Source organism: Pan paniscus, chromosome 2, assembly GCF_029289425.2.
Source record: "Pan paniscus chromosome 2, NHGRI_mPanPan1-v2.0_pri, whole genome shotgun sequence".
NCBI lineage: Eukaryota > Metazoa > Chordata > Mammalia > Primates > Hominidae > Pan > Pan paniscus.
The window spans coordinates 186464280-186490108 of NC_085926.1; the positions used below are offsets into that span (position 1 = coordinate 186464280).

Genomic DNA, 25829 nt, shown 5'->3' on the forward strand with positions numbered 1-25829 from the left:
AAAATTTTTAAGAGTGCAGAATTGTTGAAGGGGGAGGGTTAAAAAACCAGAGCCATTTTAGTGATTATGCAAAGTTAGAATGTGAGTAATTTTGCTGCAGTTAGTCATTATGTGCTTTCATAGCTTGTTTTACAGGGATAAAGGGATGTGTACAGGTTTGGTGAATAGAGCTCTTATTTGTCCCTAATAGTCACTCTTCATGAAAACATTTTCTACCCTTCCTCCTACTCTGTGGCAAAAGTGCTCTCTCCTTGGAAATTATACCTTCTGGGATCCATTCCTTTTATCCATCTACAATCAGTGGACAGACAACTCCATTTTGGAGAACAAATATGTTAGAAGAAGAATTTTTTTCTCCTATACAATCTATAGTGTAACTGATATACATTCAAATCATCGTAATACAGTGATCATTATAAAATGAGAGTGTTTCTGCAAAGAGGAAAAAAAAACTGAGCAAACATCTAGTGACTTTGTTAGGAGCTTAATGTGCTCTAAATATGATGTCCTTCAAATATTTTATTTGAAATATTTGATAGGTCTTAGCAAATTTTGCTCGTGGAATTCTCTGAGAACTGTAACACACCACCTATTCCTTTTTCGCTTTGCTTTCGGTCACCCAAATTTTTTTAGAAATATGTGAACGAGGGTCTGTTTGTTTCCACTGAAGCAAATATAGCCACTTGCTCACACTGGTGGCTTCTTTTACTGAATTCCGTGAATATGTTAGAAACTCTTGTATGAAAATACAGCAACCCAATTTGTCCCTATTGAGCCTAATTTGTGATTTCCATGCACTGCTGCCTGGTGTGTATACACTGAGATCCACTTTGTTAAAGAACAAAACTGGGTTTGTTACTCTTTTGTAGGCTTATTATTAAGTCTGAGCATTCTGGTGTGATGGTAGGAACACTGGTTTCAGACTCTGGAAAACAGAGTTCTAATCCTGACCCTCTGAAGACCTTATCACTTTGGGCAAATCTTTCCTGAGCCTTGTTTCCTTGAGGAAAATGTAGAAATGTGTGATATTCACATTTCTTACACCCTACAATTATGTGAAGAATATTGTATGTTTCAGTTATGCACAAATAAATTAGTTATTTCTTCTCAAAGAATCCTCTGTTAAAAATTATTCCCCAAATAGCTCTTTTTGGACCCTTGTCTCAAGGTGGTCACATTTTAATTTCTACCACTGATACACAAATTTCAGTGATAAGAAACCCCTGAACGACTTGAGAGTTTCCTGAGAGATGGGATCCCACCTATGTTATTATCTTTTGTCTTTTTATGGCTTCTGAGTAGCAGTAAAAGATAGGAATGGTTGGTTCTATTACAGTAGTTGATTATAAACAAAAACTAGTGAACCACACTCTCCAAATGTCCTGCTACCTACAGCTAAGAAACCCAATGTTTACAAACTAACTCAGAACTTTTAAAATTAGATTGAACTACAGAACCCTCTATCATACTTAAATCTTCTTAGATGAATGGTGCACAAAACTGATGGGTGATGGGAAGTGTGGGCAATTCTGTTACCGAACTATTTCCCTTATTGTTTTATTTGATTAAACACTTCTCTCTTGTATGGAATTTGCCAATAATACATTATTAAAAAAACTGATTTCAATAATATGTTATTGAAAAAACTACTTTATTGAATAAAAACGTACGGAAAAATCTCTTTGCTAGACCCTAAGGATGGAAAGCCCAAATTTCTACCCACATGGAGTTTAGAGAGGAAAGGAACACTAAATAAGTAATTGCAAAACAAGACGTAAGGGTTATCATAAGGATAATGCAAACTATTAAAGAGACATTAATGGTGGGCACCTTGTCTAATTTTGGAGGTTCCAGATTGGCTTCCTAAAGGAGGCATCATGTCGTTTGAAATCTGAAGGATGAATAACCAGCTAGAAGTTGCGAGATGGAAGCAGGTTGGAAAGTGTTCAAATCAGGGCAACCACAGGATAGCTGGAGTGTTGACTCCTGTGTAGAGGAAAGTAAGAGAGGAGGCTGAGAAGATAAACAGTAGTTCTATCAGGAAAGAATTTGGACTTCATGGTAAGAACAATGAGAACTCTTGAGATATTTTAATACAGGAAGGCAATGATCATATTTGAGTTTTTGAAATTTGATTTTAGAATAGAGTACGTACTAGAGGACAATAAGCAGTCAGTTTCTTTAAAAATACACATATACGTGTGTATGTATTTGTTGCAGTAAGCTAGGTCACTAATCATAGTGGACTGGACTAGGGCACCAATAAGTTAATAGAAGTAGAAACATTGACGGTAACTAGTAGAGAGAATTAACAAGCTTTACTGCATCAAGAGGAGAAAAAAAAATTGTGATCACATTTATAACATATAATCACATTGCTAAAATCTTTAAAATATCTGCTAACCTTGAAACATAACTGATTTATATAGTTTTTGTCAATATACATATGAACCATTATCTTACTTTTCTTTTAAACTGTTATTTCGAATTAATGTTTTCTGGCTTTCCAGCTGCATACCATTCCATTAGCTCAATGTTCTAGGATTTTCTCAACCATCCTCTGATTTTTCCTTTAATATAAACAAGTAAAATCACTTATGCGCGTTTTAATAGCTCTTCATTGCAAGTTTGTCCACCAAAAGAATCATTTCAATTTTCAGTGCTACCAGTCATATAAAAACGCACCTGTAATATTCCCACTAGGATTGAGTTTTATTATTTCTTGGCTAATTGGTTGAACTCTCAGTATTTTTCACTAAAGCCCTGGCCTGATTGGAGAAAAGTGTCTGGTCCCTTGAGGAGATGCTTCAGCAAACGAGGTCACTTGTTATGGAAATAGGCTCTTCTCTCACTACATTTCTAGATGATAGAACACACTCAGATTGATTTCACCTTCATCACAATGGCATTTTATCCAGTGCTGGACACATGCATGCTAAGAACTGAGTGTACTGTATGGGTATTTATAATACCCATATTCATTCTAGGAACTAATTATACATGGCTGGGTATTTACATAAACAGGAGCCTTGGAGACCTCTCAAGTGCAAAACCGATGGCATTCTATCTCATTTGAAAGTCATTGGGGTGGGAGAGGACACTCCTTAAAATATTGGATTTCTTAGTTTTAATCTGATGATATGCTAGCTTTATGAAGATGTGAGTGCAGGCCCTCACCTGGATCGTTGCTTCTCTTTTTAATAGGAACTAGAAAATGAAGATTTTCAAGGTAGCATCTGGGTGCTCCTAATTGACTTGATTTTATGTTTGAGAAAACTACCTTGACATACCGACATTGGGGTCTCTGGAAGTCCAGGGAGATGTTTTTCTTCACAGTGTCATATACCCTATCATAAGTGTCGTGAGGATTAAATGGAAAAGCTTCTGGAACAAAAACTGCTCTGAAGTGCCACACCAGACTATACTGTTTTAACTATTTCTGGCTCTGAAGCTATTACGAATAACCCGTCACTAGCAGAGCACAAGGCTGTGAAATGAATAAGTGCTGATACATTTCAAAGAAGTAAGATATTTATGTGTGCATCTCTGTGGCAAAAACTATCGGGGACTCGTTAGGGGTGTGTGTGTGTGTGTGTGTGGTGTGTGTGCTTTATGTGTTCATTGAGGACTAAAAATTAGTATCAGTAGTATATTGGCAGCAATGTTTTGAACTCGGTGGCACCAACTAAAATTGTGTGATTTTTATTTTGTGCATAATATTTGAGATTATTTTAACTCATCACCAGATTTCAGCTACTATTTATCCTCATTTATAAGGTTACTTTTTTTCTTTAATGTGGAAAATAAGCAAAAACATAAAACGGAGAACAAAATTTTCTCTTAACTGCCTCACCTAGTGTAAAACTGTAACCTTTTAAAATACATTGAAACCATTTTTAATTTTCTGCTATGCTTCTTCCTTTTTTTGTATGTACATACACATGGACGTTGGAATACCACAATATTTTAGAGTGTGTTTGCTTGGTTTTTAAAATAATGTATATATTTCTGATATATATTATGTTAAATATATATTTATTTTTATACATTTATATATAAGAAATGTATAATATATACTATGCATGTATATATTTCTGATATATATTATGTTAAATATATATTTATTTTTATACATTTATATATAAGAAATGTATAATATATACTATGCCTATATAATATATATTTCTTCCTTTGAGTAAAAAAGTAATATGTGGTAGACACTTAGCAAAATAGGAAAAGTATATAGAATAGCCAAAAATAACCCCTTTAAAATAACCAATGTTATCAGTTGGGAATAGATCCTTCTAGCCATATATGTATGTATATGTATATATGAGATATAGATAGATGCATTACTTATCAACAGGTATAAAACAATATTTTCTAACTGAATTTTAAAACAAAGAAAAATTTTGATACATATTATTATTTTTATTATATAGTGGTAAAATATACGTAATATAGAATTTCACATTCTAACCAATTTTAAGCGTATAATTCACTGGCACTAAGTACATTTACATCGTTGTGCAACCATCACCAGCAGAACTGTATCTATTCAAACTGAAATGACATATCCATTAAACAATAATGCGCTAGCTACATTCTTCCTTCTCCCATCCCATGGCAATCACCATTCTGCTTTCTAGCTTTATAAATTTGACTCTTCTAGGGGCCTCCTATATCTAGAACCATATGGTATTTGTTTTTTGTTTTTTTTTTTTTGTAACTGGCTTGTTTCTTCAAGCTTCAAGCTTAATCTCTTCAAGCTTCATCTATGTTGTAGCATGTATCAGAATTTTCTTATTACATTGTGTGTGTGTATATATATGTATAGATATATAGATAGATATAGATGTGTGTGTGTATATATATATATATATATATATCACATTTTATTTATCCATTCATCCATCAGTGGACACTTGAATTGCTTCTTCCTTTGGCTATTGTGAATAATACTGCTATGAACATATTACCATGATTGTACAAATAGCTGCATTCCTGCTTTTAGTTATTTTAGGTATCTACCCAGAAGTTGAATTGCTAGATTATTGATATATTTTGAAATATTTTTATGGCATTGTTTTAATGACTGTGTAGTATTCTATTATATGACTATACTGTAATGTATATAAACAATCCTCATGTATTGATTATTTACATTTTCCATTATCTTTTAGTTTTATAAAGTACACTATTAACACGGAGCTTCTTGAAACTAAACATTTATGCTCTCTGGTCATTTCCATAGGCTAAATTTTAAGAAATGAAACTATGGGTTTAAAAAGTATAAACTTTATTAGGGCTTTTGTTACATATCACCAAATTACACCACTGATTTCCCATAAAAATTTTATAGAAACAAACATTAACTTCATCCCTAAATCTAAATTATATAATCAGTTTTCCTTCTAAGACAAGTGGAGTCACACCATTATGTCACTCATAGCCCCTAACTCCAAATGGGATTTCCTGTTCGGCTTTAGCAACAGTATCTAAAAGTAGTTTTGAACTCTGGTTTTAACTGACAATCACCTGCCCCTTCCCTTTTGAATTTCCAGATTTCACTCTGTTGAGTGGGTTTATCTACAATAACTTGCATTTAAAAAGCCCTAAATGATTCTGTTGTGCAGTCAGATTTAAGAAATGCTTTTCTAAATGTGTAGTATTATGTTTATATATCGCACTCTTGGCCAGGTGTGGTGGCTTACGCCTGTAATCCCAACATTTTGGGAGGCCCAGGCAGATGGATCACTTGAGGTCAGGAGTTCCAGACCAGCCTGGACAACACAGTGAAAACCCCATCTTTACTAAAAACACAAAATGAGCTGGCGTGGTGGTGGGTGCCTATAATCCCAGCTATTTGAGAGGCTTCGACACAAGAATTCCTTGAACACGCGAGGCAGAGGTTGCAGTGATCTGAGATAGTGCCACTGCACTCCAGCCTGGGTGACAGAGCAAGACTCTATCTCAAATATATATATATATACATACACACACACACACACACACACACACATATATATGGCATTCTTAATCTCAAATATATATATATATATATATATATATATATATATATATATATGACATTCTTAATCTGTTAGGTTGTTTTCCAACTCATGGGGTCATCTATCAAGTGGATAGTGTAAGTGGCCTGGTTGGATGAGGAATGGAGATATGGGTACTTACCCTGAATTATGGAAGATAATTAGTGAGATGACTCAAGAAAGCAAATTTAGTTATTCTTCTAGTCATGGTTAGGATAAAATGATGACGTAATTTTTGCATAGAGCCAAAAGAAGCAGCAAATTAGGGATTTCATTATAACTGAAATAGGTTAGCTGTGTTTCCATTTTTGCTCATGGTACAAACTCAGAAACCAATTATATTTATTTATCCAGCCATTATTTATTAAGTGCCTACCTGATATGAATCCCTAATAATGAGACCAAGCTCTTCTTGGGCAATAAAACTCTGAATATTGCACATTTACTCTTGGAATCACTGGATTTTTGAAAGAGTATCTTCTTTTATAGGTACCTCGACCCCAGTGAAGCTCTTTTTTTTTCTCCTGAGTGATATAGAAATTTTTTTTTATTTGAAGAGAAAGATTATTTATTAAAAAAAAAAAAGGAGAAGAGTAACTTAGCATTTCCCCTCCTTTGTTGTTCAGATTGAGTCTAGAGAAGTCACGTGACTTTCCCAATGTCACTAAATTCTAAACAGTGGTAAAGCTGGCACTTTTTTTCTCGGTCTCCCGAGTTCCAGTGCACAACTCTTCAATTGCATGCTTCCTAGTGATACTTACATTTGCCAGTATCCATAACTTAAACTGGGAATTGTAAAGTGCACCTCATGCACTACAGGTGACCTGCACAAATTGTTTTATTTCTCTTCCTTGTGTTTGAAATAATAATAATAATAATAATAATAATAAAACACAGCTTTAAAGTCAGAAGAGTAATATTGGATTTATATTCCACATGTCACCAGTGAGCTGGTATGGGATAGCAGCTGCCTTATTTTAACAGAGTAAACTCTTCAGCTTTATTGTTCACATCACTTTGTTGTTTCCTAGACACTGGCATTCTCATTTTCTGTTCATTCTCCAATTTATTCAATTTTTCTTCTAGGAGAGAGAAAGATTTTCCAGTGTCTACAATTTGATCACTTATCTCTTAAAAATAGGAAAACTACAGATAGACTGATAAAGAATTTTGTGTTTTTTTTTAACATGTCAACTATTATATTTCACTGTTTTATTACCTGAGAGAGGTGGATGGTTTTTAAAACCCCAAACTATGCAGCCAGATGACCCAGGCTTGAACCTTCGATCTGCCACCTACTAGTGATGTGTCCTTGGGCAGTTACTTAATCTCTCGTCAATATCTTCCTCTGGAAAATGAGGATTGGTTTCCGTCTCAGGAGTAACTGTGAGGATTATATACAAATTATGTTCAACACAAAATGTTTCCACCAGGTAATTTCTATATAAATGTTTGCTATTATTACACATTTTTGGGGTTACCAATAGGTATTTTAGCTTGTGTTTTCTGCCACAGGGATATCCAGACAAAGTAGATAACTGAAAGTGAAAAGCACTTGAGGTATTCTTCAAATAACTCAAATAATTGTCATGAAAATATAATTGAAATGGAAATATTCATCATCTTAATCTTCTAGCAAGTCAACCATCACCCTTTTGATATTCTGTATATTCGTTGGCCATATGAAAATATCATTCTCTATGGCCTCAATTGTATTGTACAAATGAATTCACATCATGTGTTTTTCATTTAAAATTTACATTTAAATCTTAAGCAGTTTCCCATGTCATGTAGCTGAAATTAAAATGTAATAAAATGATTTTGAATTTCGTGCTGCTGTTTAAACGTTGACCTTTTGCTACTGTCTATTTTCTCCTTCTGTTACATTGGAAAATTTTCTAAGTAGAAATCACTTTTACTCATCACACTAAATTTTGCCCCAAATATTCTGTAACTAAGAACTTTCTGAGTGCAATGAGTGTGACTTTGTCTCATAGTGAATCTAGTAAGCAGCTCAATGCCTGTTACATAGTAGACTTTCAATAAATTTCTATTGAATAAATAATTTGGATTGAATTTCTGGGATTTGTGGTATTGTGTTTACTTGGCAGTAAATTCAGAATGTACTTTGTTTTAGTACATGTTGTTAAATACTATTTTTAAATGCATTCGTCTCTTTCCTTTCTTAGTAAGTTTATTTAAAAATTGCCCTTTATTTCCAGAGGGGGTTTGAGTCAGCATCAAGTAAAACTTACACATATAATATGGCCATAAAAATGAAAACAAGTACCTCAAAGGCTTCTTGGAAAAATAATAGTATCAATACATTCCAAATTAAAATCATTAAACTATTTAGAGGTGGGGGGGCACTAATGAGATGACTGTAATTAGGCACACATTACACATTTTACAGAATTTCTTGATTGTCAAGTCAATAAGGGAAATAAGATAGTTCATATTTTTGCATGGTCAGTTATAATCTGACCAAAGAAATGCATTTTTCTTGGGATATTAACCTTCATTCATTCATCAAATATTTGTTAAATGCCAGCTTATGGGCTATGATATGATGAAGCATAATGAGGAAGCAGCAGGGAATAAAAAGGACAGTCTCTACTAGTATAGAAGCAGACATATGCACATGTGATATGTACAGGGAGGGAGAAGTAAAGAGCACCCACTGTGCTGGAGGATTCAGGCAAAGTTTCACGGAGGAACCTGACATTCAGCTTGAGATGTAAGAGATTCCTAGGAATCAGCTAGATAATTCAAAGACAATGGAGAAGTGCATTGATGTAGGTATCATTGTTGAGATGTGAGAGAGCTTGGCACAATAGACATGAAAGAAGGTCAGTGTATCTCAAAGAGAGGTAGAAGAGGTGGATTTGCATCCATCATTCCCCTAACCTGTTGAAGATTTTTGAGCAGGAAAGCAATATGATTAGATTTGCATTTGCAATAAATCACTCTGGCTACCAAATGAAGGACTCATTGAAAAACAGTCGTGGACATTGGGAGACCAGTTTGGATGTTTTTAGAGAATTCATAATGAAAAATGGTGGAATCTTGGCATGGGATTGTAGTAGTGGAAATGGTAAAATGTGGACATATTTGTGAGTTATGGAATTCCCTATTTAGAGAGTAGGATCAACAGGATTTAGTTCTTGAATGGAAAGTAGGCAGTCTCAGAAATGATTCCCAGTGTTCTCCTTTGAGCAACAACTGGGTGGATGAGAAAACCAAATGAAAAGCAGATCAGGGTGGATGATGAAATCTGTTTTTAATATATTGAGTCTGAAAAGCATATGAGACATTCAAGCAGACACATGAAATAGACAGTTGAGGATTTGGGCTTAGTATTCAGAATACAGATGAATTCTGGAGACAGAAATTCTAAAGACTTCATAACATAGAAGGTATATCAAGTTGTGGCCATGGTCCTGGAGACAATCGAGAGACAAAAGCAGAGATCTGGTGTCAAATAAAGGGAATCATTATTCAGCGGCTACTGAGCAATATATTCACAGAAAGATTTAAGAAGCATTTTATTTTTCGCAAGATAATATTCCATTTGATGCAGATAGATAGCTTTCTGGTGAACTAGGTTGATCCAGAGATAAAGATTAAAAAATTCCCACGGACATTTGGTTAACATTTTACTTCCAATGGTTCTCAACTAGAGAGGAAACCACCTCCTGATGGGGAGTTTCGAAATGAATGGGCACATTTTTATAAACTGTCACAATGACTAGAGGACACTGTTATCATTTATCGGGTAGGGAGCAAAATACATTACTGTCAAACTCAAGAAGACCATAGTACTCTGTTGAGAGACACTGATAAACTCTTGTGCCACATATGTTTCTCTGGCTTGCTGATTGTGAAGTTCCGAGCTGACTGTCAAGAACGGTCACAGACCCTCTCTAGATTTTCACCTCCACAGTACTCTCTTTGTCCTGAACCTAGAGGAGATGACGGCTCTGCCTCTGCTAGTTCCATATTATTTCCCTGTCCTTCGTGACTCCTCTGCAATTACATGGGGCCATGTACATAATACCTGTGTAAATCAGATCCTTGAGTAGACCTAGTTGGTGTGTGCTGTCATTTTTATTTGAATCCTGACTCTTATGGCTATCTTTTCCACATATCATTTGTCTCAAATATAGTTTCCTAGGGATCTTATAGTTCCAGATTTAGCTTCCTGTTAAGTTACAAGAAGCTCTTGGATAGAGTGGTATCTTTTTGTTTGGTTGGTTTTTGTGTTTTGTTTTGTTCTGTTTTTTTGGATATTAGTCTTTAAAAGGGTAAACTTGTCATTTACTTTTGTAATTTAAGCAGCCTGGATATTCTTGTCTTGTTGGTGGAGGGGCTTTACCTTTCTGCTTGAAGGTGGTCCCAATAGTACTAAATAGAAACATAGTTTCCTCATTAAGCAATTTATTAAAATATGTATGTTCAAGACATTCCTAAAAAATACTCAGTTAAGACTCCAACATTCTATTACAGAGGACATGGAAAAGGCGTTTTGAACCTAGAAAAAATTTAAGGTCAGATTTTTCTCATCAATAATGCCAGTCATAAAAAAGTCAGCGTAGATGGGCATTGAATGAAAGAGGGAATAAAGCTTTGCTTTTCTTTGATGACTCAAGATCAGCAGAAACCCAGAGTTCCTATTTTGAACACTTTACAAACCCAACTATAAATGGAGACAGTGACTGAGCAACTGGGCTGATGACAGGCATGCTCTCTGCTGCAGCTGTAAAGTCTGCCCCAAGAAAGCAGTTCAAAATTCGCATAGTTTGAAATTGAAAACCAATAACATTCATTAACAAAAAAGAATTAATATAGACTTAACTCCTTAAAAGTAACTTTTTTTTCGTAAGTTTCTTCTTTCAGTCTCTTTCTTGGTGAAGACACACACACACACACACACACACACACACACACACACACTATTTAAACATCCTGAAGTCTTTGAATTAAAGCAACAGGGCACAATTTCAGGAGCCATTGCTTTCTTCTAGGAAATACCTCACTATTAGAGCTCTCTTTGGAGATGAGAAGATTTTTCTCAACTTTATTATGAATTCCATTGTGTACGTGTGAGCACGTTTCTGAATATTTTACATATTATAACTGTAACTGTAGGTTTGAAAATAGAATATTTAGCTATATATAAATTTTTTTTTCCTTTGCAGTTTTACGTGCCTTACATCACGGCAGCTGGAAGGGGTAGAGAATAGGAATCATTTTAAAGCATATTTATTTATGTTCTTCATGGTTAAAGAAAACTATGCCAACATTCTTCTGGCCCACATATTCAATTAAATACATAGTGAATCTTTTCTACTTACTGGATTATTTGGTGCTTCCAAGCATTTATTTTTGGCATTTCATTTTGTTTTTGTTTTTGCAGGAATTTTTGAAGTTTTATTATGATTTAACATTTTTATTTTGAAAATCGAGCACATTTTAAAAATTGCTCTGCTGCAGCTGTAGTCTGCCCCCAAAAACAGATACTTCAAAATTCACCTATTTTGAAAATAAAAATGCAGGTATAGAAATTTACATATACAGATTACTTATTTATCTATGATTTGTTATGTGTATATAAATGTATTTATACAATCATCTATAAATACAGATATGCAAATATATGTTATTTTTTGAGACTTGAATGTCTGTAGCAATCCTTTTTTTATGTGGTATTTTTCCATTAGTCATTTTCTAAGCCTCTTCAACATGTAAAGCTCTGTGAGGTTAATGGGGGGAGAGTGGTGTCCTAGGATGGTGAATAGTGTGTCTCTCCCTGTCCCCCAGTCTGGTAGAGAAGCTGTGCACAATAGATTAGACCAAATAGATTTCTACATTTTCAATCAGAATTAGCTGTGGCCAGGAGATAAGAACAGACAAGGTGCACCCCTGTGTGTCTGCCTTCTCTCTTGGAGCAGGCCCTCCACTTCCCCTTTTGTTTAAGTTCAGATAACATGTTACATTCTTTATGTCACTATTCTTCATGACCAATTGTCACAAAACTTTTCCTCTATGTTACTTCTTTTAGAAGTTTTAGTTTCAGGCCTTTCTCATCTTTAAATCATTAACCCAGTTTTAGTTAATGATGTCAGATAAGGGTCCAATATCATTCTTTTGTATGTGTATTTCTAGTTTCCCTAACATCATCTATTGAAGAAATTTTCTTTACCTATCATCTATTCTTTGCCCCCTCATCAAAAATCAATTGACTGTATACACGTGGATATATTTCCGGGCTCTCTGTTCTGTTCTGTTGGTCTGTATATCTTGTTTTTCATGCCAGTACCATACTGTTTTGATTACTGTAGCTTTGTAATATATTTTGAAATTAGGAATTGTAATGCCTCCAGCTTTGTTCTTGGCTTCAAGATTGATAAGGCTTTTTGTGGTCTTTTGTGGTTCCATGTGAGTTTTAGAATTGTTTTTTCTATGTATGTAAAACTTCATTTTGGTATTTAGATAGGGATCTCACTGCATCTATAGATAACTTTGGGTAGGATATACATTCTAACAATATCAAGTCTTTCAACCTATGAACACAGATGTTTATCCATTTGTTTGTGTCTTGTATAATTTCTTTCACTGATGTTTAATAGTTTTCAGTATATAATCTTTCTCCTCCTTAGATAACTTTTTTCCAAGTTTTTTATGCTACTATAAGTAGAATTTTTTCCTTTCTTTCCTTTTCTGCTATTCGTTGGCAGTGCACAGATATACAACTGATTTTTGTGTTCATCTGTGAACACTTTGAAGGCAAGATTATGACTTATTTGTGTTCTACATAGTAATAAATAATAATTAGCAGTTATTAATATTTTTCATTTATTCATTTTTATTGAGTTTCGTTGGCAGTAATTTTTGCTTTCTTTCTTTCTTTTTTTTCCTATTCTTTTTAGAGCTCCACTGGTTCAACAGCCTCTCCTCCAGTTTCGACCCCAGTCACAGGACACAAGAGAATGGTCATCCCGAACCAACCCCCTCTAACAGCAACCAAAAAGTCTACATTGAAACCACAGCCTGCACCCCAGGCTGGACCCATCCCTGTGGCTCCAATCGGAACACTCAAACCCCAGCCTCAGCCAGTCCCAGCCTCCTACACCACAGCCTCCACTTCTTCAAGGCCTACCTTTAATGTGCAGGTGAAGTCAGCCCAGCCCAGCCCTCATTATATGGCTGCCCCTTCATCAGGACAAATTTATGGCTCAGGGCCCCAGGGCTATAACACTCAGCCAGTTCCTGTCTCTGGGCAGTGTCCACCTCCTTCAACACGGGGAGGCATGGATTATGCCTACATTCCACCACCAGGACTTCAGCCTGAGCCTGGGTATGGGTATGCCCCCAACCAGGGACGCTATTATGAAGGCTACTATGCAGCAGGGCCAGGCTATGGGGGCAGAAATGACTCTGATCCTACCTATGGTCAACAAGGTCACCCAAATACCTGGAAACGGGAACCAGGGTACACTCCTCCTGGAGCAGGGAACCAGAACCCTCCTGGGATGTATCCAGTCACTGGTCCCAAGAAGACCTATATCACAGATCCTGTTTCAGCCCCCTGTGCGCCACCATTGCAGCCAAAGGTAAGAAACTCAGTAACATAAGGAGGAGAATACAGGGGCGCCTATCTTAGTCTGCCTTCCCCAGGAAGCAAAGCCTAAGGCAAAAGTGTGTGTGTTACTTTTATTTCACTGACAAATACAATCCCAGGGAAGGATGAATGAAGCCAGAGAGGAGAGAGAGACTACTTGGTATGTTACTAATATGGCCACTGTTTAGTATCAAATGGAATTGCTTGCTCAATCCCGGAGAATCATCTTCCAAAGCCCACAGAAGCCATAGCATCTGAGGACAAAGTGTTCTGATGGAGAAAGAGAAAATAATTTATTTTTCACATCCTTCCCTATATTGGTTAAAGCTTCCCTCTGTTGTGCAGAAACTTCCTCTACACCTTGCATTTGCTTGGACATTAAACAGGTCTGTAGTATCTCAAGCCTCAGCAAGGATAGTGATCTATGGGTGAGACATGTGGAGGGCAAAACTGAGTGTACTGTTGTCAGGCTGTGTCCCTGTGAAGGCGATTATAACTCCTGCAATGTTGGTACCACAGCGGTTGCTGGGCCAGAACAAGTGGCCAGGGACCCAGGAAATGGGTGAGGCCAAGCAGGTCTAAGATAATGCAAATGCCTTGGACAGTTTCTCCTTTGAGAAGGGGCTGCAGTATAATGCAGCTTGTTTGTGACCCCTTGTTTATTCATTTTACTAATCCTCCAGAAAGAATCTTATTCTTCAGCCTTTAGCACTATTAAGCAATGTTTAAAAACTCCTTATGAGTGACAGTTACTTCTTATTTGATTTAATTGTCCATATGTGGACCTTTTAAGTTAACACTCTCTGTTACTTCGTCTGAATAGGTAAGGTGTAATACTACACATGCCCACTCACCACAACTTGGATTATTCATTAGTATTGGAACCAACACGATGTTGATTCCTCCCATTATGACTAGAGGAACCAATAAGAATAACTTAGAATCAGTGAAAATAGAGGAACTGAGCCAGTTTCCAGCCATTTGGGTTGGAAGAGTGCCCTTGCTTCTTTTCAGTTAGAACTGTGAGAAATCAGAAATTTGAGAGCCCTCAATTAGCTAGAAGTTCAATGGTAGTTTTGGGGGATGGATTGGGTAGAAGTTTGGACTGTATTTTTAAAAATTCTTTCCACATTTTTACAAGATTGTCCATTTCAAGACAGATCTATTCACATATTCAACATTGTATCAAAAATTTCCTTATAGGGTATTTACTAAACTGTTTTTCTTATATGAAAGCGTCTGCCATATTAATGGTGTCCTATGTGAATTTCACGTTCTATAGGGGAATAGAGCTCTTCCTGACAGTGGGGACTGTGAAGAGCTGGAGAAATCCTATAGCCTTATGTGTGACCACTATATGAAATTGGCCAGCCATGATCCCTTTCCGATAGATAGATTCCAAATTAGAATTTTAAATGATTTTAAACATTACTCAGTTTCTTAAGTCTCTCTATGAAAAGAAATGTTATTACAGTTTTTTATTTCTTTTTAAAATGAATTTGTCCATAATAGCCAATCTGGACAGCCTTGCTCTTTGTTAATGTCGCAGTATATTTGCACCAGTTCCTCCTGGCCCAGTCAAGGGGAGTCTATTTTCAAAACAACCAGTTCAGAGAAACAGATTATTCAACTTAACCACAGTTTTTGTTTTCAACAATTGCAACAGATTTACCCAGGGAAGATTACAGTAAAATAAAATTTTAGGTCAGAACAATTGCTGTCAAGGTTTAAGTTCAACTAGACAGGCAATTTCTCCCTGCCCAAAACAGGGTGACGGAAAGGATGGCTGAGTGATGTTCCTGAAGGAATGACATGGTGTCTGCCTTGTTGGAGGATTGTGTTATCCCACATAGGAACCAGACATGAGAGAAAGCAAAACTAGGTGTCTTGATGAGACTCACCTGGTGAGAGGTACTGAGCTAGCCTTCAGGTGTTGTTTTCTCACTAAGTCACTGGGCACTCTGGCCAGCCTCTCTTCAGCATTTGGAACCCATCCATTGGTGTAGGAAAAAGAATCAGCCCCCACTGCTAGAACTGGATCTAAAGTGCTGGGTCCAGCCACATCCCTAACATTTGGCCTGTCCTCACCAATCGACCCAGGGAGATGGAATGAATTTTTATAAACCACTCATCAGAAAACATGGAAGTTTATTTTACTTCTTATTTGAGCAAGGTGGTTATTCAAGATGATCTATTAGATGATTACAGATTTTGGATATCAGTAGATTTCATGTTATTTTTAAAATTTTTGATATATTTGTTTTCCAACAGTTTCATGTGTTTTCACATCATATTCGGCTGTGCATTGAAAAAATGAAAATCAAACCATGTACTTTTCACTCTGATTATTAAGAGTGGTTAGAGGTTGATATTTAGCCATCTGTCCTGTCTGTGCTTTGGGAAAGGGGGAAGAGGCTGATGAAGTTATGGATAAATTCTGGGCGCGTTGTGAGGGCATTGGCTGATGAAAGGGTGGGTTCCTTCACAGTTGGCCTTTGAGCAAAACACTACTGTATTCTACTGCACCTGTGCACAGAGGACCTTATTGTCCTTATATTGACTGTTTGGCTTAATTATGTGACTACAGGCATGAAAAATGAGCTCCGAATTCTTATCCCAGTTCTTTCCTTGACATTCCTCTTCCAGTTTGAGGAAAACCTCTAGACCTCTTTATGTCATACTTCAAACCTCAGTAAAGTAGAACATCATCTTTACTAATTAATTAATGATTGCAAAAGGCTTGGAAATTTCCAAAGGCTGAAGAATTGCCAAGTGAAGACTATTCAGCTTTCCACTCGCTTTCATTTATTTTTAATTTTTTTTAGTCATTGATGGAAAACTTACCCTCATGTCTGAAAACAATTATACTTTATTACATTGAGTGCTTCTGGGGAGTTTGGCATTTAACCCATTAAGGAAAAAGTTTAAAAGATGAAATAAATAAATCTCCCTTATATTTGAGATGAGCTGCTTTAGTTTTCCTATATCAGGATAGTATAAAAAGAGGAATATGATATAGTAAAAAAGAGGAGAGACAGGATGGGGAAAAGGAGAAAGGAAAGAAAAAATGAAAAGGAAAAAATGAAGAAAGGAAAGAGGCAGAATGAGAACCTGCAAGGCTTAGGGGATCATGATTATATTTATGTTCCCATAATGTGCTAAGCAGTGAATTTGCATGCTACAGTGGGCCATACTGTATTTCCTATACCATCTGAGCAGAGTTCCTTGAAAAATAGTATTATAAATAAGTCTTTATAAGGTAGAAATGTTCTCTTCTCACTGGAAATCCTCTTAAAGATGCAGTGGAATCTCTTCTCTTTGCTGATTTATAAAAGCTAATGTCAGCTACATCTTGCCATGTAGTTCACAGAACTCGTGTCCTGTGCATTTTATATATCTATATCTATATCTATATCTATATCTATATCTATATCTATATATATCGCTGTGAGTTGGGAGCCACGTTTTCTCCAGTATTTAGATAAGGTGGCTCAGCTTGAAAGTTCCAGTGCTAGGACCTGGAAGCTAGTCACAACTCTCAAGTCTAAAGTGACCAGGCAACTTTAGCCTCCCATTATCATAAAAACTCATCTCCGTCAGCCTCAGCTATTAAAGGGACAGGTATTTGCTACATAATGTGTAGAAGTGCTGGGGCTGTGCATTCCAGGGAAGTTGGAGAATCTTGTCCCAATTAGTGTAGAGGTTATGTTAAATTCTGAAACCATCTACTATTAAAATTTCCTTGGAAAATATTTCAGGAAGATGAGACCTTGGAGGTCAACTAACCATCTTCCAGTAAATCTAAAAGTTTTTCTTTTCCAGAATTAGAACAGATTGTTGCTTTTCATTTGGATTTCGAGTTTGGGGCATATTTTATGGGTCAGAGAAGAGTGTAGAGGTAATGAACTGTTGTGGTCAGTGTTGAAGGGACTTTAAGATCTGTAATTTCTGTTAAGATTAAGGAAACAGAGAATGTTCATACACTACCACTTTGAACATTCCAGTAGTATGAGAATATTTAAATTAATTTTATTTATTTATTTATGTATTTATTTTTTGAGAGGGAGTCCCATTCTGTCACCCAGGCTGGGGTGCAATGACGTGATCTCGGCTCACTACAACCTCCACCTCCCGGGTTCAAGTGATTCTCCTGCCTCAGCCTACCAAGTAGCTGGGATTACAGGCTCCCGCCACCACGCCTGGCTAACTTTTTATATTTTTAGTAGAGACAGGGTTTCACCATGTTGGCCAGGCTGGTCTCAAACTCCTGACCTCACGTGATCTACCCATCTTGACCTCCCAAAGTGCTGGGATTACAGGTGTGATCCCACCATGCCCAGCCTGTTTTAATTTTTGAAAAGAGAAAGTTATATACATTGATTGCACTCTAAAGAATTGTTGGCATTTGGAGAGAGTTATCCGTATGGTAATCCCTGTGTTAATTATGTCTCAATTCTAGGATCAGAGAAACAAAATGGAAGAGATGATTAGGGTGGGCAGAGGAATGAATGCAGATAGATCCCTCAAGTCAGTAGCTAACACTAGAATACATGTGAAGATAAGAATGGTAGATATTGCTTGAGGCCAGTGACTGTAATATTAGTAATTCCTCTTTGTACAGACTTTTTAGTTTCCAAAGCACTTTGTGGAGCTCACAAAATCCATGATCATTAAGCCCAAGTAGAGGTCTTTGTCTTTCTTTTTCTGATGAGGGTTCAAAAGCCCAGTGATGAGAGCCACTCACTTAACGTCATATGTCAAATTCATCGGACAGCCACAGCTCCAAGTCAGGTCTTCTAAAGATTGTTCCCATGCTTTGACCGTGGCAAGTGACTGAATGTTGGCATGCTTTGGATGGCAGGAGCTCCTCATCAGCGCCAGTGTACATGGCTCCACTGTGACCCATGTTACATGAAGAGATTAAAGTGGGCTTAGGCAGTCATCATGGCCTTTGGATAAAATCAGCGGTTGGAGGGGAAGCACCCATTAAATCCCTGCCTGGCACCCAGGCTTGGTGCCTTAGAGCTATACTTCCCCATCCCCATCAGTCACATAAAATTTGTCCCGAGGTTCTTTCTACCTTCACTAAGTACTTAATATGGAGTTCAGTCATCCCCATTTCTCACTTGAACCATTGAAATGGCCTCTTACTTAGGGTTTCCTCTGGCAGTCATCTCTGTACCCATACATCCTACATGTAATACCAGATTAATCTTTCTATGGTACCTTATCATTAATTGCCTTTTGCAAAAACCTTAATAAGTTCCCAACCAGTTGCAGAATACATTGAAACCCCAAACTGGATTTCTAGTTTTATCTCTCCCCAGTATCCTGGATTCCGGCTGATACGTTACATTTTAGTTAATTCTCACCTCTATGGCTTTGCTCACCAAGTTCCTTCTTCCCAGTCCTTCCCCACATAAAATCTACACATCTAAAAGTGACCCATTAAGATCCAGCTACAGTGTTAATTTCTCCCATAAGGTTTTCTCCTCTTCCTAAAAGCTAGTCGTGTGTTATTTCACCCTCTCTTTTAGATGTTTTCACTCTTTCACTGTACTGGAGTCATTTGTGTTCCTGTCTTCTATCAACCTATATCCAAGCATATATTAGACTAAGTTTTAGGAGAATAGCCTATGTTTCTAGAAACATATGTATGTAGTAACTATATGCTTAGTTATTTAGCAGAGGTTTATTGAACATTGTGTTCACTTTGAAGAATTTTGGTAGACACTCTGTAGGGCCCTATTAGTGTTTAAGACATTGTACAGCTCAGGTGCATTTTCCTTTAAGGATGCATTTAACCTGCTAGATGTCATCTTATTTTTAAGACCACAGAAAAAGAGAGCAGCATCTGTTGTTTCTTGACTTTTTAATAATAGCCATTCTGACTGGTGTGAGAGATGGTATCTCATTGTTGTTTTGATTTGCATTCCTCTAATGATCAGTGATGTTGAACTTTTTTTCATATGTTTGTTGACCGCATAAATGTCTTATTTTGGGAAGTGTCTGTCCATATCCTTTGTACACTTTTTGATGAGGTTGTTTGTTTTTCTCTTGTAAATTTGTTTAAGTTCCTTGTATATTCTCGATATTAGACCTGTGTCAGATGGGTAGATTGCAAAAATTTTCTCCCATTCTGTAGGTTGCCTATTCACTCTGATGATAGTTTCTTTTGCAAAAGCTCTTTAGTTTAGTTAGATCCCATTTGTCAATTTTGGCTTTTGTTGCAATTGCTTTTGGCGTTTTCATCATGAAGCCGTTGCCCATGCCTGTGTCCTGAATGGTACTGCCTAGGTTTTCTCCTAGGGTTTTTATGCTTGCTTTTGGGTTTTACATTTAAGTATTTAATCCATCTTGAGTTAATTTTTGTATAAGGTGTAAGGAAGTAGTCCAGTTTTAGTTTTCTGCATACAGCTAGCCAGTTTTTCTAGCACCATTTATTGAGTAGGAAATCCTTTCCCCATTGCTTGTTTTTGTCAGGTTTGTCGAAGATCAGATGGTTGTAGATGTGTGGTGTAATTTCTGAGGTCTCCGTTCTGTTTCATTGGTCTATATGTCTGTTTTAGTACCAGTACCATGTTGTTTTGGTTACTGTAGCCTTGTAGTATAGTTTGAAGTCAGGTAGCATGATGCCTCCAGCTTTGTTCTTTTTGCTTGGGATTGCCTTGTCTGTACAGGCTCTTTTTCATTTCTACGGGTTTTTTTCATTTCCATATACGTTTTAGCATCAGTTTGTTGTTGTCCACAAAATAGGCTGCTGTGATTTGGAGATTACCTTGAATCTTTAGATCAATTTGAAAAGAGCCGATACGTTAACAATACTGGGTTTTTCAATCCATGAAGATGGCCTATCTCTTAATTTATTTATGTCTTCTCTAATTTCTCTCATCTACATATCATAGTTTTGCATATATTTTGGTAAACTTGTCCTTAAGCACTTCAAATATTGGATGCTATTGTAAATGGTATTTTAAAATTTGTTTATAATCATTTGTTATTAGCATATAGAAATAGCAATAGATTTTTATATACTGCCTTTGTATCCTATAACTTGTTAAATGTAATAGTTGTACTAGCTTCTTTAATAAGACTTCTTAGGCAATTCTACCTGATCATTTTATCTGAAAATTGTTGATGCAATTGTTTATTTCCTTTATGGATAAGCCTATTCATCAACATTTTATGTTTGAAAGATTTGCTTGCTGATTGAAAAAGAAACAGCGTGATACAACTTTAAAGGAAATAAGTTGGAAAAAATAAGAACCTTTCCTCTCCACTTCCATAGGCTAGCCTACGTAAACCATCAGACATAGAAGCGATTTTCAGAATCATAAGTCTTAACCCCTTACATTTACAGATGAGAAAACTGAGGCCTGAAGAGTTACAATGACTTTCAGAGTTATGTGGTTAGTAAATGACCTCATGTGAATGCAAAATGTAACTCTTCTATTCTGCAGTTCTTCTCTACATTGGTTAAGAATAGTTCAAGACAGAGGAGGTCAGAAGTAAGTGACCTTTAAAAGGTGTAATAATAACTATTGTCAGAATGATCTTATTTCCTATCTTTAGAACCCCATCATCAGTTTTGTAAGGCCACTGAATAATAGAAAATGGTTCCGATTCTGGTGCTCCCTATTCTGTCTCACAGCTGCTCCTGTGAAAACACTCGTTCATGGGCTCTGTGTAATTTTGACTCAGTCCATAATCTCTCTATCCTGATTTTAAAAGTTATCATCAGAATGGATGTGCTGGTATACTAAGAAATGTCTGTGAATATTATTTATTTATTTTACTTATCTAATCATTTTCATAGATTTGGTTGTTTAAAAATACCCCAGGTCTCAAATCCCTTTGGAAAGTTCAGCAAATCATTTTAACAGGTAATTCTGGCAATATGTAATTCTTTGTGTTTACAGAGTGAGAGAACTTCTATTTATCAGTGTTTTTTCTTTGTTTTGTTTTACTTCAGTTCTAAGCAAAGCAGTTATTTTGCTTATTGACATATTGATATATTCCTTTGGGAATCTCATTTCTTTCTTGGCCAGCTACAAACACTCATACTGTCCAATTTCAACAAGAGACTATGGTTATTCTCTTCTTCACCAAACAAAGAAATTTGAACCATTATTGATAAATAATTTCTGGTGAATATTAAAGCTTTGAAATGTTTTGCACACAGAGTGTTAGGAAGTGTCTTAGAGTGAAAGACACTATTTTTACTACTATAGTATCAAAAGTGCCATTGTCCCACATACAAAGATTTACTTGTTACCTTAGTTCTTTGATTTTCTGGAGTACAGCAACCCCAACTTTTAGAAGTACTCTTAACAAATGATACGGTGTTTGATCTGTTTCATCTTTGGACTTCAGAGAATGATCTTCAAATAATACAGTTTGGTTTATTTCAGAAGGTTGCTTCCTTAAAACAAAATTTTGAAAATATGAGATAATAACATTTAACTTCTTTTTCAATCACTTATAAAATTTACGAAACACTCTCATATAAGAAAAACTCTGTAAGTTGTTCAGAGGCAACTTCTTTAGTATCCTACCAATACTGAATACCTAAGGGAGGGTAAGAACTGACGTCGCCTCACTGCCAGCCCAGTGTTCTTTCCACTCTGTGAAACTTGCCTCCATTTGTAGCTGTCTGTGTTTGTATATGTTAGCTCTATTTTGTGTAGAGTTGTCCAAACATAAAATATTCCTTTGGCGCAGAGTTTAGAGACTAAAACTTCTGAGTAGTATTTCTGGGACATAACATATATTTAACATTATTTGAAACCCAAGATTCAGTCAACATTGCTATTAAGAGTTAAGGAGCTGAAACTGTGCACACCCTAAATCTGAATTCAAGATAAAAGGTCCCTTGTTATTCAGTCTTTATAAGTGTTTGATATATTTATGCCTCCTCAAATATGACACCATCTTTTTTTAAATTCACATTTAAAGATGATTGTAAAACAAGAAGGATAAGGTATAAGTGTGGTAGTTGTTTTATTTATGGATTTATCAGTTAGCTGTTACTTATTTTTTGTGGTTCATAATGCAATTTTAACATAAGTCTGAATAAGTTTACTATAGATGATATTAGTAGGTTTTACCAGAGGAAACCATGCTTTTTTATTTTTTTTTTTCTTTTTCTTTGAGACAGAGTGTCACTCTTGTCGCCCAGGCTGGAGTGCAGTGGTGCAATCTGGGCTCACTGCAACCTCTGCCTCCCAGGTTCAAGTGATTCTCCTGTCTCAGCCTCCCAAGTAGCTGGGATTACAGGCATCTGCCACCAGGCCCAGCTAATTTTTGTATTTTTGGTAGAGACGGGGTTTTACCATGTTGGCTAGGTTGGTCTCGAACTCCTGACCTCAGGTGATCCACTCACCTTGGCCTCCCAAAGTGTTGGGATTTCAGGTGTGAGCCACCGCGCCTGGACAGAAACCATGCTTTATAATCCTGCTACCCACCCCAACCAAAGCACACAAAATATTAGTTAAGTAAGCTACTAGAAGACAACTGAGGCTGGTGGTCTCTGCAGGGGCAGAAAAATGGGAACTGGAGAGGAGTTCAGGAAGGCAGCCCAGAGAATATAAAGCAGGACCCAGCACACAACAGCCTGTGGGCCACATGTCACTTGCCACCTGATTTTGTAAATAATGTTTGCTTGAAATACAGCCATACTCGCTTCATTCCGTATTATCAATGGCTGCTCTCACACTACAACAGCAGAGCTGAGAAGATGCAACAGAGACCGTAAGGCCTACAGATATTAAAACATTTTCTGTATATCATTTTACAGAAAAACATTGTTGACTGCTGGTCAAAAATATGGGAAGAACTTAATGAAATTTAGATTCTTATTAAAAGTTCTTGAACATCCCTGAACTATTTAATATTATTTCTTGTCCAGCAGATCCTGAATCTTAAATTAGAAGTTGTTGTGACAGTAAGTGGAAATTTTCAGGAAAGGAAGACAGAATATCAAAATCAAAAATTAACATGCTATGTGCAAAATAGGTTCTATATCCCTCCTTTTTTTCCCACCCTGGTAAACTCTTATTTAAACTTCAAGATCTGTCTCTAATATTAACTTCTTGGAGAAGTTTGACCATTCTTCCCGTTCCCACATATTATTAGCTTATCTTTCCTCTGATTTTTTCTCATAGCATTTTTTCATTCATTTACTAAAATATGCACTAAAATATGCACCTCATTCAGTATTTTTATATAATAACATTTTAAGATAATTTGCATACAATATAATCACCCATTTAAATTAAATGGCGATTAAATTAATTTAATTTAACACAATTAAATTATTTTTAGTATATTCACAGTATATTTTACTGTATTCTTAAATATAGTATATGTGCAATCATTATCACAGTCAATTTCTTTACATCAGGAAGAAATCCTCTACCAATGAGCAGTGACTTTTCTTTTTCCCCAAACCCTCTAAGTCTAGGTAACCACGAATTTAATATCTGTATCTACAGATTTAACAATTTTGGACATTTGGAATAATACTATATATAGTCTTTTGTTACTGGATTCTTAATATAATATTTTCAATTTCCATTCATGTTGTAGCATATGTGATTGCTGTATTCCTTTTTATTGCTGAATAATATTCCATTGTATGAATACATCACATTATATTTATATTTTCATCCATTGATGAACATTTGAGGTTTTTCTATCTTTTGGCTATTATAAATAATGCTTCTATCAATATTTGAGTAGACATATGTTTTCAGTTTTCTTGGGTATACACCTAAAAGTGGGATTGCTGAGTCACATGGTAATTTAATGTTCAACATTTTGAGGAACTGCTGAAATGCTTTCCAATGGGGCTACCCCATTTTCCATTCCCACCAGCAGGGTATGAGGATCTCATTTTCTCTGCAACCTCCCACCGCATTTGATTTTATTCATATTATGTGTCTATCTCTCAAATACAAATCCATGTTCTTCAAGAGTGGAAACCATGTCTGTTTCAGTTTTGTTTCTGTATGCCTAATATAGTACATTGCATGTATCAGGCACTCATGAATAAATGAAAGAGTCAACCAACAAGTGAAATAACATCTACTGAATTGACATGGAACCACATAGAGTTCCTATTATCAAGAGTTGTTGGGTTGATGGGTGCAGAAAACCACCATGGCACGTGTATACCTGTGTTAAGAAACCTGCACGTTCTGCACGTGTACCCCAGAACTTAAATTTTTTGAAAAAAGCAATTTTATTCCAAAAAAAAAAGAGTTGTTTATGTGGGCTTAAATAGCTGTGCTTTTATAAATGTTATTTTTTTTTAATTTCAGCTTTTATTTTAGATACAGGGGATACGTGTGTGGGATTACTACATGGGTAATTGGACCCAGGTGGTAAGCATAGTATCCAATAGGTAATTTTTCAGCCTGTGCCCTCTCCCTTCCTCCCCGTCTGGTAGTCTGTGGTGTCTGTTATTCTCAAGTTTATGTCCGTGTGTGCTCAGTGTTTAGCTCCCACTCATAAGTGAGAATATGTGATATTTGGCTTTCTGTCCCTGCATCAATTTGCTTAGGATTATGGCCTCTAGCTCCATCTATGTTGCTGCAAAGGACATGATTTCATGATTTTTTTTGACTGCACAGTATTTCATAGTTTATATGTACCACATTTTTTAAAATCTAGTCTACAATTTCCAGCTGTGTTCTTCATCTTTCTACCATTCACATCCTAGTGCGTGTAACCGATAAATTAGTATTCATTTAGATGGACTCCATTTTATTTTATTTTATTTTTTTTGAGATGGGGTCTCATTCTGTCGCCCAGGCTGGATTGCAGTGGTGCAGTCTTGGCTTACTATAACCTCCGCCTCTGGGTTCAAGTGATTCTCCTGCCTCAGCCTCCTGAGTAGCTGGGATTACAGGCATGCAGCACCACGCCCAGCTAATTTTTGTATGTTTAGTAGAGATGGGGTTTCGCATTGTTAGCCAGGCTGGTCTCAAACTCCTGACCTCAGGTGATCCACCCACTGTGGCCACCCGAAGTGCTGGGATTACAGGCTGGGATTACACCACTATTTTTTAATGGCATTTTAGCAGTTAAAAACTGAATGCTCTAAAAGTCAGGGATGGCATGGGCACAGGTGAAAGATGAAAGTTTTGTCTATTTCT

At 36.3% G+C, this 25829-nt stretch overlaps 1 protein-coding gene across 11 annotated transcripts in view; it reads left to right on the forward strand.

Annotated features, from left to right (window-relative positions):
* LPP (LIM domain containing preferred translocation partner in lipoma) overlaps positions 1–25829 on the forward strand; it is a 738130-nt gene that overhangs the window by 441824 nt on the left and 270477 nt on the right. For all 11 annotated transcript variants that reach the window (XM_034957879.3, XM_014344489.5, XM_063603023.1 and 8 more), the window contains one exon: positions 12980–13663. In XM_034957879.3, the coding sequence (XP_034813770.1) occupies positions 12980–13663 (684 nt within the window). The remainder of the gene's footprint in view (positions 1–12979; positions 13664–25829) is intronic.